Raw genomic sequence first — 12,756 nt, 5'->3', positions numbered from 1 at the left:
GCAGGCGGATCACCTGAGGTCAGGAGTTTGAGATCAGCCTGGGCAACATGGTGAAACCCTGCCTCTACTAAAAATACACAAAAAATTTAGCTGGGCATGGTGGCACATGCCTGTAATCCCAGTTACTCGGGAGGCCGAGGCAGGAGAATTGCTTGAATCTGGGAGGCAGAGATTGCAGTGAGCCAACATCGTGCTATTGCACTCCAGCCAGGGTGACAGAGTGAGACTCAGTCTTAAAAAAAAAAAAAAAAAAAAAGAAAGAGGAAGCAATAGTGAATTCCAATTGGAACCCCAATGGGAAATTCTTGAATGGATCCTAAGTTGTATCTCTCTCTGTCAGTCACAGTGGAGACTCTCCCTGCAGAAAGCAAGCTGGGATTCTGGGGCTGGGGAAACACTTACTGTCTGGTAGGTAATGACCAGCTGGATCACGGGCAGTGCGTAAAACACAGCGATGGTGATGATGTTCCTATGCAGGCAGAAAGAACCAGAAATAGTTATTTTCAAATGAACAGTAGAGTCTTTGGTTAATACTTTTAAAAGAATGCTTCCACCCCATAAGTCCATAATTAACTTGCAAAAATAACCAGAAGCTGATTATGTGGTTCCTGTTTCTCCAGTCCTTCTCTCCCCTCTCTTGCATTGGGGCATTTGGTACACAGTATCCTGTCTAAAGGGAAATTAAAGAAGTAAAGAAAAGCTTCCCTTGGATACTTTTAGTTAGGTTGCAGAGGTAAAAGCTGACAATACTAACTGAAACGTATTTTTTAAAAAGGTTAATGATTGGTACCCAACAAATATTAGGGTTTCTTTTTTCTTTCTTTTCTTACAACCATTTGTAAAACAGTGTAAGTAATACCTGCTTCTGGTTTAACCACATCATTTATGAGGGACTGTCTCTTTAGGCTGTTGTTAGATTGAACATCTAACAACTGTAATGAGTAATGAATGACGGATCGCATGAAAGGGGTGTGGTTTCCAAATTGCTGGTCCTGCTATGAAACTTCATGTGGCCCCATTGTCCCTTATTTCCTTCTAAGATCTGTATGCAAGTTAAAGGGCATCCTTCAAGAGAAAATAAGATGAGGAGCTGTCACAAAAGTACAATATTCAGCTTGAGGGTTCCTGAGGGGAGAGATTTCTTGCAAGGCAGCTCAGCCTCTTGGCTGGGAGGGAGGCTGTGTCCGTGTGTGTGGCCATCGCAGGTCTACTGATAGTTGGCTGGTAACATCATCATTCAACCATCATTCTTAGCAAACTATCACAAGAAGAGAAAACCAAACACCGCATGTTCTCACTCATAGGTGGGAACTGAACAATGAGCTCACTTGGACTCAGGAAGGGGAACATCACACACTGGGGCCTATCATGGGGAGGGGGGAGGGGGGAGGGATTGCATTGGGGAGTTATACCTGATATAAATGATGAATTGATGGGTGCTGACGAGTTGATGGGTGCAGCACACCAACATGGCACATGTATACATATGTAACCTGCACGTTATGCACATGTACCCTAGAACTTAAAGTATAATAAAAAAAATAAAAAAAATAAAAAAAAAAAAAACATCATCCCCTACGCCTGTGCCTCATTAAACACTAAAACCTTGCGCCTAAGTGGTTGTGGCTCTTACAAAGAAAACTTTGTGTTTATTTAAGGGAACCATGGTCCTGCTGGTCATCTACTTACCAAAAATAAATTTTATATTTTTTGCTGACAATTCTCCGGTCCTTCCTGGACAAATCGGACAGGTAAAGGAACATCTGGAATGCCAAATAAAAAGAGAATGCAAAACTGTACTCAGCTGTTTATGCATGAGATACAAAGGCAAACTTAACACATGTCTCAATTTAAATTAAAATTGTTAAAATTATTCAAGGGGGCTGGGCGCAGTGGCTCACTCCTGTAATCCCAACACTTTGGGAGGCTGAGGTGGGCAGATCACGAGGTCAGGAGATCAAGACCATCCTGGCTAACACGGTGAAACCCCGTCTCTACTAAAACTACAAAAAATTAGCTGGCCGTGGTGGCAGGTGCCTGTAGTCCCAGCAACTCAGGAGGCTGAGGCAGGAGAATGGCGTGAACCTGGGAGGCAGAGCTTGCAGTGAGCCGAGATCGCGCCACTGCACTCCAGCCTGGGTGACAAGAGCCAGGCTCTGCCTCAAAAAAAAAAAAAAAAATTCAAGGGATACAGTTATTCAAATTTACTAAATTTGGTTAAGTAAATCAAATTTCTTGATTAAAATTATTTAAGACTTTTCTTTTAATGTTTTTTTTTTCCCATGATACCTTAATAAAAATCCTAGTATTTTCCTTGGAATATTAAGGATTGGCTGATGTGGGCAACTTATTGGAAGTCTTGAGTGCTTCTTATATGTCAAGAATTGATTTCCCAGCTTTCAGAGCTGTCTGCTGTGTGGTTCTTGAACTACATAGGGCTGAAACTGTGCATTTCACCTTCATATCTTTTGCTGGATATGACACAAAATAATAATTACAAGCCAGAAAGAAATGAGCTTTCCTCCTGAAAGATGATATGCACAGAACCGGGGAGCCTTCCCCAGTACACCCCTCAAATGAATCTTTTCTTCCATCTGGTTGGATCCCTTCCTCCTCTATTGTCCACGGTCAGCCACTTCAGACCTTAAGAGCATATTAATGCTCTGTTCTCTTTAATGTGCTCACTTTCTTCCTCGAGAAAACAAGTGCTAATTAACAGAGTATTGCTTTTAGTCTGTAGGTACATTTGATTTAAGCCTTCTGGGAAATTTGACTTTCCCTGAAGGAAACAAAATAAAGGAAACTGAGGTACTGCTGAAATTTATTCTACTGCCAAACTTTCTGCCTTCTCAAAGAGGACAGCGAGGCAGAGTGGGCACCTTGGTCCGGATGATGTTTTTATCACTCTCAATGTCTGGCATTGTGTCAAAGTCGCTCTCCTCCACGGAGCTGTCTGTGTCTGACTGGCCCGGTGGCCCGCCATCGGGGGAGGACATCTGCCTTCCAGGACTGGAGCTTGACTCATCTGAAACAGAGAAAACTCATCTGCCTTCAAAAGCCATGGAGATCCTATGGAGCCTGTTCCTCTATGCAAAAAGCACAGTGCAGACTCATTCTAGCAAATACTATGTTGATCCAAATGAACTCCTTATTCACAAGACCTGTTCTTTCTCTCTATTCCTTCTCAATGGACTTTTATTTTTCCTCTCCTCCTATTTTTATATTTAACTTGTCTATCTTCAGGACTGAACACATATTAGAATCTAAGGGCATCTGCTCTGTCAACTATTTGGATACAAAAATAATATTGTACTTATATTTCATGCTTCATATGTTAAAACATGAACATAAATATATACACATACACATGCACACAGCTATCTATAGCATCTATTGCATATATGTGTGAGCTCACACATATCTAACAGCTATACATTTCTCATGGGTAAAGTATTTGTACACAGAAATCACCCACATGCCATATCTATGATTATATAATGAAAACAACATTCTCGGGAAGAAGAATCCTTCTGTTCCCATGGATGTTTCCCAGAGCAGATGGAGATTTGTGCAGCTTGATGAGCACATGAGCTGAGCTTACCTTCCGCTTTATTTCTTCTGTTCAGATGGTTTTTAAAAAATCCTGTTCTTACAGAACTAAAAATAAGTAGCCTGTACTGAGCCCACATGCTTCTCAAAGTTACAGAATGATAGGGCAGTAAGACAGGATTCCCAGTCCCTCTACACTGACATTTTAAGGAGCACCATTCATAGGTCCACAAGCAATATGGAAGGGCAGGCAGCTCAATGTGCTTCTACTCTAACAAGACAGGTCTAGGATTCCATTCTTTTCAGACCACTTAAGGAACATTGGGTTTGCCATTTGAACGACTGGGTGGCAGTCAGCAGGTTCAATTATGAAGTTAGCCAAAATGAAGGGTTGGTAGGCTACAGCCATGTTCACCTGCAGCACTGCCTCAGTCTTCTGATCGTCCCTTACTCCACTGAAACCTGAGAATGAAACAACTGGTCAATTGACGTCAGGCTCCCTGGGACACATCTTTCATGCCCTAAACCCAGGCTGGATATGAAAAAGTCCCTAGAGGGCCTTAGTATTAGATGGCAAACATTGAAGGAATTCTGCCCAAGTGGGACTAGCAGATCCAAGAAACAGAACAACAGAACTGGAGAAAGTTAGAGCTGGGAGGAAGCTTCCAAACCTCCAACCAACTCATCTTACAAATAAAAGACAATCTCATAGGATAACTGCTTTGCCCACATTCCCAGTTATTAGTGGCTGGAATGCCTTTCTATCATATTCTCTGGAGAACTAGGAAACACTTTCATGAACAGACCTGGTAGGACATACCTATTGTTCCATAATTGCTCCCTTCGGGTGTGCTGGCAGCAATGGGATGAGATGCCACCATATTTCCAGAGCCTGTTAAAAAAAGTGAAGAGGCAAACACTACGTCCAGTTGCTAAAACAAAACAACACTATTCTAAGTAGCTTGAATCATCAGGCCACATTATTTTAAGTTTGATTTTCTTTTTACACTAATACAGGAGTCACCAAAACTATGACCCATCTGCCAAATCTAGCCTGCCACCTGTTTCCGTATGGCTCTTCAACTAAGACTGGTTTTTAAACCTTTAAGTGACTGGGGAACAAATCCAAAGAAGAACAATGCTTCAAGACAGGTAAAAATTACATGAAATTCAAATTTCAGTATTTACGTGTAAGTTCTACTGAAACACAGCCATCATTTCCGTTGGTGGGCAATAAAAATATTCAGTTTTGTAAGCCAACTTTGTAGGTTTTTACCATGTTTTAAATTTTTTTATGTGTCCATTAATTTCCCCTGTAAAGAAAAATAATGAAAGTATAAGTCCAAAACCTGACTAAAGGTTTTGAGTTTACACTTTAATTTTAAGGACTAATGCAATGGCCTTGGAGACCCAATTTCTTTTCTTCTTTGGTGGTTTAGCCAAGAGTTGGCTCCGCTGGACAGCAAGGCTTTTGGCTAATGCAGCATTTTTGGCAGCCTCAGCGGTTCCCAGGGCCCTTAGCACACAGATCTTGGCCTTCAAAATGCAGACTTTGGCCCTCAGAATGCATGCTTCCTGGCACTGTTACTAGGTTTGGAGATCCCCTCATAAGAAATTTATTCTTATTTAGAGAAACTAGGTGTTACCTGGCCTTTCTTGGGCTAACCCATAAGTATGTAACATGTCATCAATACAATCTATGTTTTTCATCCAACTTCAAGTCAAAGAAACAGGTTACCTTCAGACTCTTAAGTATGAGAGATCAAATCTTTTGAGCATAGTAACAGTGCCATGTGAAGATGTTGTGTGCAATCTGCCTGACTCTTTTGGACTTAGAACAGATTTGGCCATAGTTACAGCATAGAGCTTTGCTGCTACAGCTGCTACTGCTGCTGCTACCAGTACTACCTCTATTACTACTGACTGATGTTTATTGCAGACTTACTGTGTAGGACAGTCTTTTAAATTCTTTCCAGGAATTTACTCTTTTAAATTTTCAACAACCCTAGGAGGTTGATAATATTATTCTCACAATTTTAAAGATGATAAAAGGGAGATTCTGAGAGATCATGTAATTTGTCCAGTCACTCAGAGAGTGGACGCATAGTGTTTCATTGTATTGATCTCAGTGAAACCTTATTTTCTTTTTATAAAAAAATTATTATGATTTCTTGGGACAGGGTCTCACTTTGTCGTCCAGGTTGGAGTGCAGTGGTGTGATCTTGGCTCACTGCAACTTCTGCCTCCCAGGTTCAAGTGATTCTGCTGCCTCGGTCTCCTGAGTAGCTGGGACTACAGGTGCACATCACCACACCTGGCTAATTTTTATATTTTTAGTGGAGACGGGGTTCCACCATGTTGGCCAGGCTGGTCTTGAACTCCTCACCTCAAGTGATCGGCTTGCCTTGGCCTCCCAAAGTGCTGGGATTACAGGCATGAGCCACCATGCTTGGCCTAAAACATGATTTTTAATTGTATATATTAAGATGCACAACGTGATGTTTTGATATTACGTGCACATAGTGAAATGATTGCTATAGGTAAGGAAATTAACATATCCATCACTTTCCATAGTTCTTCTTCTTTGTTGTTATAAGAGCACCTAAAATCTACTCTCCTCACAAATTTTCAACATAGAATGCAATATTATTAACTATATATAGTTTTCCTACTGTATACTAGACTTATTCATCCTACCTACTTGCAGATTTGTACCTTTTGACTTACAGCTCCTAATTTCCTCCCGCTCCCTGTACCTGGTACCCACTGTTCTAATCGCTATTTCTATGTATTTTACTTTTTAAAATATTCCACATATAAGAGAGACCCTGCAGTACTTTTCTTTCTGTGTCTGGTGTATTCCACTTAGCATGACATCCTCCATGTTTATCCATGGAAGGCATATTGCTGCAAATGGCAGCATATCCTGCTTAATAACCTTCTGTTGTGTATATATTAGACAAAACTTATCTTTTTAACTGAAAACACAGGAATTTTCCTTCAAATAAGAACAATTGGTAGTAAATATGTTACTTTCATATAGTGCTCAAGAATACCTTTTGAAGAGCAAAGAGATTGAGGCTCATTTGCATCTCCACTGTAATAAAGTCACATTTTAAAAAAGCACAGCTTTCGCTTTTTAGATTGGAAGCTGCTGCCTGCCAGTGATGACCCATTGGTGTGGGTCATGCTGCATCTTCTTTCTGTTTAGTTCATTGCAGGGAGTCTCATGGAACCCCTGGGTTGCTCTTATTCCTAGATGATGTTGTAGGTCTTTTACATCACCCTCAGTATTTTTCACATTTTTCTCTTTTCAAGCTCCTTATTTTATTTTATTTATTTATTTCTTGAGACTGGGTCTCACGCTGTTGCCCAGACTGGAGTGTGGTGGCACAGTCACGGCGCACTGTAGCCTCAACCACCAGGCTCAGGCGATTCTCCTGCCTCAGCCTCTTGAGTAGCTGGGACCATGGGGTCATGCCACCACACCTGGCTAATTTTTCAAAAATTATCTGTAGAGACGGAATCTGCCTAGGTTGACCAGGCTGATCTCCAACTCCTTGACTCAAATGTAGAGACAGAATCTCCCTAGGTTGACCAGACTGGCCTCCAACTCCTTGACTCAAGAATCCTCCAGCCTTGGCCTCCCAAAGTGCTGGGATTACAGGTGTGAGTCACCATGCCTGGTCCAAGCTCCTTATTTTAAGTCACTAACCTATGTCCCTTCTTTAAAATGTAATTTTGAAAATTATTAAGTGTGCAAATAGTAAATGACACTAAAATCACAAAATGCTGAGAATATTATCATATATTTTACCATATATTTTATCATACCATATTACCATATGTTTTAAAGATGATAAAAGGGAGATGCTGAGAGATCAAGTAATTTGCCCAGTCACTCAGAGAGTGGATGGATAGTAATTCATTGTATTGGTCTCAGTGAAAACTTACTTGTTTTTATATAAAAAGATTTTTTAATTGTATATATTGGGATGTACAACACGATGTTTTGATATTACGTGCACATAGTGCATTTTGGTGTCACTGGAAGTCCTCTGATATGGGAAGTAGAAGAGTGTGTAGGAAAATGCTGGAGTTCAGTTGTAACAGGAGGTCGAAATGGTTCGTGGGAGCCAATGTTCTCTGTGTGTGTGTAGTCAAAAGAAAAACAAAAACCAAAAACTAAAATCAAAGCAAGTGAACAAACAAAAACAATCACTGTTTTGTTAGGTGACAAATTCACTAAAAAGACAAAGCCAGCTGTGTAGGTCTGTTCAGACTTTAATGAATCACTGATTTCTGTTTTCTGCTCCGGCTCGTCACTGAGCACGATCTGGTTTTGATGTTGTTGCTGGCTCTGTTCATTTTGAGGCAGCTGCAACATCATGGGTTCTGTGATGGACAGGAGCACCAAGATTTTCATGTGCAATGCCATTGCCAGCATGCAAAAGTGTTTTCACTCTGTGGACTTTTATATGCACCATTTAAATATGAGATTGGCCAACATGGGATAACAGTATTCTTTTCATTTTGCTTATGTCTAAAGCCTTTTAAGAATGCAAAAACCAAGGCATTTCCTTCTAGACATCAAGTATGGTTTGGGAAGGCAAACCATATCTATATTTAACTGTATAGTACATAGAAAGCAGAATTCAACATAAAATATCAGCTTATGGGACAGACCAAGATGTTCTGGCTGGAAATAGCAGATACATACGATTGTGAATGATCTCATCCGAATGAGGAAATTTGTTTTGATATGTGTTTCTCTGAGCTTGAGCCCCCTGCATCTGTCTACTTCACTGACATAGAACAGGATATGCTTGCACGCTTGCTTTTTATGTTAAATGCCCTATGTGAGGAGAAAATTTTCATTTCATTTTGAGCATGTTTGCGTCTTTCAGGGACTTCATATTTATAGTTGCCTTGTCCCATTCTGTCTCTGAAGACTTAGCAGGTTGGAAGCTGAAGAGGGAGTCAGAAATGATGGGAACTAGCTGGCATGATTATTTTTTATTTTTATTTTTATTTTATTTTTTGAGATGGAGTCTCGCTCTGTCGCCAGGCTGGAGTGCAGCGGCACGATCTCAGCTCATTGCAACCTCTGCTTCCCGGGTTCAGGCGATTCCCCTGCCTCAGCCTCCTGAGTAGCTGGGACTACAGGCACACGCCACCACACGGGGCTAATATTTTGTATTTTAGTAGAGATGGGGTTTCACCACGTTGGCCAGGATGGTCTCAATCTCCTGACTGTAGGCAATCCCCCGGCCTCAGCCTTCTAGAGTGTTGGGATTACAAGTGTGAGCCACCATGCCCGGCCCACATTTTATTTTTATGCCAATTTCCTACCTATTCCAACTTAGTGCCACGTTTTGTTTCAATAGTTGAAGAGAAAATGAAGAAAACCATCATCTTTGCAGATGAATGTAAAAGTAAAATTCCTCTAGAAGAAAAAGTTGAACAAGAAAACTGGAAAAAGAAGAGTAGAGATGTAGGAATAGAATTTGAGACCCCTGGCCACTAAACGGCCTGTGTTCCTTGAGTCCTCCACGTTCAACACTCTCCTTGTCTTATCTCCACCAGATCTTGCTCTTGGCTAAGAGGCTGGTTCAGTAATGGCTCTATCCAGGGAAGGATTGGGTTGGCCATATGGTTCTTAAATCTACAACCGATTAGGCTTGTCAAGCTCTTGCATTTGAGAAAGTAACCTCCTCTTCTGTTGCACCCCCAGTTCCTGGTGGCAACTCAAGGGGTCCCAGAGGCCTGTTGAGGAGGCTTCATTATTTTTCTCAGTTGGTAACTGAATTTCTGTAGAGGCTTTTTAACAATTATGTGAAATGTGGGGTTTCTCTCTGATAAAGCCAGTGGAAGAAACGTTTTTACAGCACAGAGCCTTTCTTAGATTCTCTAAGATTCTCACAGATGCCCTGTCTTTGGTATTAGGTGATGATTAGACAATGCAGGGTCCAGTCATTCATAGTACAGTAAAAAAGTCCCTTCAAGTCCCCTGGAGCAGCTCTTTGCCAACACTATTTCCATCTGACCCAGGCTCCAGGGTCGAATCTTCTTCATCACACAAAGTATGAAATACATTCTTTTGCTTTTTTTTTTTTTTTTTTTTTTTTTTTTGAGACGGAGTCTTGCTCTGTCGCCCGGGCTAGAGTGCAGTGGCCGGATCTCAGCTCACTGCAAGCTCCACCTCCCGGGTTTATGCCATTCTCCTGCCTCAGCCTCCAGAGTAGCTGGGACTACAGGCGCCCGCCACCTCGCCCGGCTAGTTTTTTTGTATTTTTAGTAGAGACGGGGTTTCACTGTGTTAGCCAGGATGGTCTCGATCTCCTGACCTCGTGATCCGCCCGTCTCGGCCTCCCAAAGTGCTGGGATTACAGGCTTGAGCCACTGCGCCCGGCCTTCTTTTGCTTTTTAGTATAGTTGGAGCCAACCTCGAGATTTTCACATACAGCTTAATCAAACGACTGCAGGCATATCAAAGAAAAACAAATGCAGAGTAGCCCACAGATTTTCTGAGTGCATCCTTCCTAACTCCAAAAGAGCTGCCACCAATTTGGCAACCTGTAGGGACCCGATTCCATTTCTTCCACTTTAGTCACGTCTAAGGTGAAAGCATTAGTCTAAGTTCCATAGATATCTAGCTCCACAATGATGTGGGCAGACACCATATTAAGTCTAGTGGGATCCTCTTCCCCTTTCAGAAGCTGCTTCTAGCATTTTCTCTGGACATAAGCACCCAAGGCATTTCCTGTAACTCTGAGCTCTATTGAACTTCCTGTGCCCCATGGTCACGCTGATCCTGGCCTTGGGAGAGAAAGACATTTCTGTATCCTTGTTTCTTCCCTGAATGTCTCTCATTAGCTTCCACATATGGTCCTTACTTGCCTGTGTCTCTTGCTCCTAGCTGGTTTCTCGATGCTCTGTTTGAGATGCCTAAAAAAGTCTCTGGTTCTTCCCTTGGGCAGAGCTTGTCTTCTGCTCTTGGTTTAAGCGTCTAGGTCTTGACTCTCCAGTGGTCATGACATCGGGGGTGATGCCATCATTCCCTGTGGCCTCTCTACATTACAAAGGTTCCTTGTTTTCTTCCTATTCCAAAGCCCTTTGTGGTGAACATTCCTATTCCCTACTTCCTACCTAAGCTGGCTTCTTATTTAGGCGTCCTCTTGTGTTTAGGTCCATGGTTCTCAAACAGGGGGAGATGGGGAAACAGTTTTGCCCCCAAAAAGACATTTGGCAATGTCTGGAGGCATTTTTTTTCCGAGACATGGTCTTGCTCTGTCACCTTAGTTGGGGTGCAGTGGTGCGATTTCAGCTCCCTGCAGCCCCAGCATCCTGGGCTCAAGCGATCCTCCCACGTCAGCCTCCGAAGTAGCTGGAGCACAGGTGCACACCACCGCGCCCATCTAATTTTGTTTATTTGTTTTTATAGAGACAAAGTCTCACTATGTTGCCCAGGCTGGTCTCGAACTCCTAAGCCCAAACAATCCTCCCACTTCTGCCTCCCCAAATGCTGGGATTACAGGTATGAGCCAAGCCTGGAGGCATTTTTAGTTGTCCCAAGGAAGGGCAACTCCTAGAACCTAGTGCGTGGAGGTGAAGGATGCTATTAAACATCCTATAAGATATGGAATAGCCCCCAACAACAAATAATTATCTGACCCATAATGTCAATAATATTGAGTTTGAGAAACTCTGGTCTTAAAGAAGAGGACCTAACCTTAATTCTAAAAGTAGGTTTGTCTGATGTGTAGGTAAATCTGTTCTTTGCAGTGACTGGTTTAACAATAAGTGTATGATTCACTCTAAGCCAATAAAACACAAGAAGTTGCTGAGGGCTTCTGAAAAGATCCTTCCCTCTGGTGTTGTCAGGTGAAGGTGTGAGCCTTGACCCATCTCACTGCCAGCCCTGGGAGTAAATTGAAGCCAAGGGAATGGCAGGGAAATGGACCAGAGCCACTGGACTCATCAATCCTGAAGTACATATTTTGGCTCAATTTCCAGAGCTGGGTGTCTCTTTCTTGATTAAGCATGTTTGAGGTATTTTTTTTTCTTGTTACTGTTGTTACTTACACCCACATGAATCTTAATGACGCATCTTTACTCTTTCTGCTCACTCATTTGTTTCCGCTTACCGTCAGAAGGGTACCTCCAGCTCTTAGATAATTTTCAGAGCCTCCCTGAACCTGGACAATGATCTGGCTCAAGTCCCACCTTTGTCCACTTATGCTTCAATGGTCAGCAGACCCGTCTGAATACATAATTCCTTTCATACATATTATTGTAATAAAATGACTTTACTCATACAATAAAAAATAACAGATTATCCATTCAGAGGCTACCCAACAGGATTCAATCGACTGGATGTAAGCCTAAGTTCAACTAGGCCTAAACTAATCACGAAACCTGGAGACACTGTAGGAAAAAAGATGAGATCCAAAGAGCAGACAAATTCATTTAAACATTTGATGACTAAAAGGGAGAAGAGCATTTAGAATTTTAAAGCCATGAGAGCAGGTGTTCTTTTATAGTCTTTTACACTGACAGCTGAATGTTTATAAAACAAAGTGCTTGGGTGGCTGGAAAAACAGACATGCTGACATTAAGGAAGACAAACATTAAGAAAAAGGAGCAAACTCTCCAGCAAATGGAGCAATCATCCTGCTGGAGGGGTGTAGCGGATGAGTTTGACTCTTTCTAAGATTCTGTGACCTCATTTAAGTGTGGAAAACACACACCTAAATATCTGCTATGTATGACTTAAAAACCAAATTCCACTGCATATTCCTTTTTAACCAAATTCTTGCTCTGGGCCGAATAACTTAAGAACACTGAGCTTAGGTTTTTCAAAAATGAGGACATTTAAATTTTCAAGTTTGTTAAAAAGATTAGGTCATTGAATTCCTTTGTTCAAACTCTCAGAGTGGAGGAAAAGGTGTAGTACAATCGCTGGATAGTCAATTCCTCTGGATTCCCCCAAGTTATGACACTCTTTATTATACTTGCTAGTGTCAAGTATTTCAGTTTTCTAGACACTTAAAAAAGCCTCCATCTCAGTTTGGGAAAAGTAAACTCTGTATTAGAGTTGGCACAATACATTCTTACTGTTGTTCACAAATCAGCTTTGGGATATGAACAATTATGTGTGAATTAGGTAGGAACAATTATGTCCTAGAAAAGCTGAAACTTTTAAAA

The 12,756-nt window shown here is 41.6% G+C and overlaps 1 protein-coding gene across 5 annotated transcripts in view; it reads right to left on the bottom strand.

Moving 5' to 3' along the window:
• SIDT1 (SID1 transmembrane family member 1) overlaps nucleotides 1-12,756 on the bottom strand; it is a 94,291-nt gene that overhangs the window by 23,214 nt on the left and 58,321 nt on the right. For all 5 annotated transcript variants that reach the window (XM_023213430.1, XM_023213432.1, XM_023213433.1 and 2 more), the window contains 4 exons: nucleotides 4,370-4,441; nucleotides 2,880-3,025; nucleotides 1,690-1,763; nucleotides 403-469 (listed from right to left, as the gene is read on the bottom strand). In XM_023213430.1, the coding sequence (XP_023069198.1) occupies nucleotides 403-469; nucleotides 1,690-1,763; nucleotides 2,880-3,025; nucleotides 4,370-4,441 (359 nt within the window). The remainder of the gene's footprint in view (nucleotides 1-402; nucleotides 470-1,689; nucleotides 1,764-2,879; nucleotides 3,026-4,369; nucleotides 4,442-12,756) is intronic.

The sequence above is a fragment of the Piliocolobus tephrosceles genome, chromosome 2 (assembly GCF_002776525.5).
Source record: "Piliocolobus tephrosceles isolate RC106 chromosome 2, ASM277652v3, whole genome shotgun sequence".
NCBI classification, from domain to species: domain Eukaryota; kingdom Metazoa; phylum Chordata; class Mammalia; order Primates; family Cercopithecidae; genus Piliocolobus; species Piliocolobus tephrosceles.
The sequence above is the reverse complement of the archived record's forward strand: the minus strand, read 5'-3'. Positions and strand labels throughout refer to the sequence as shown.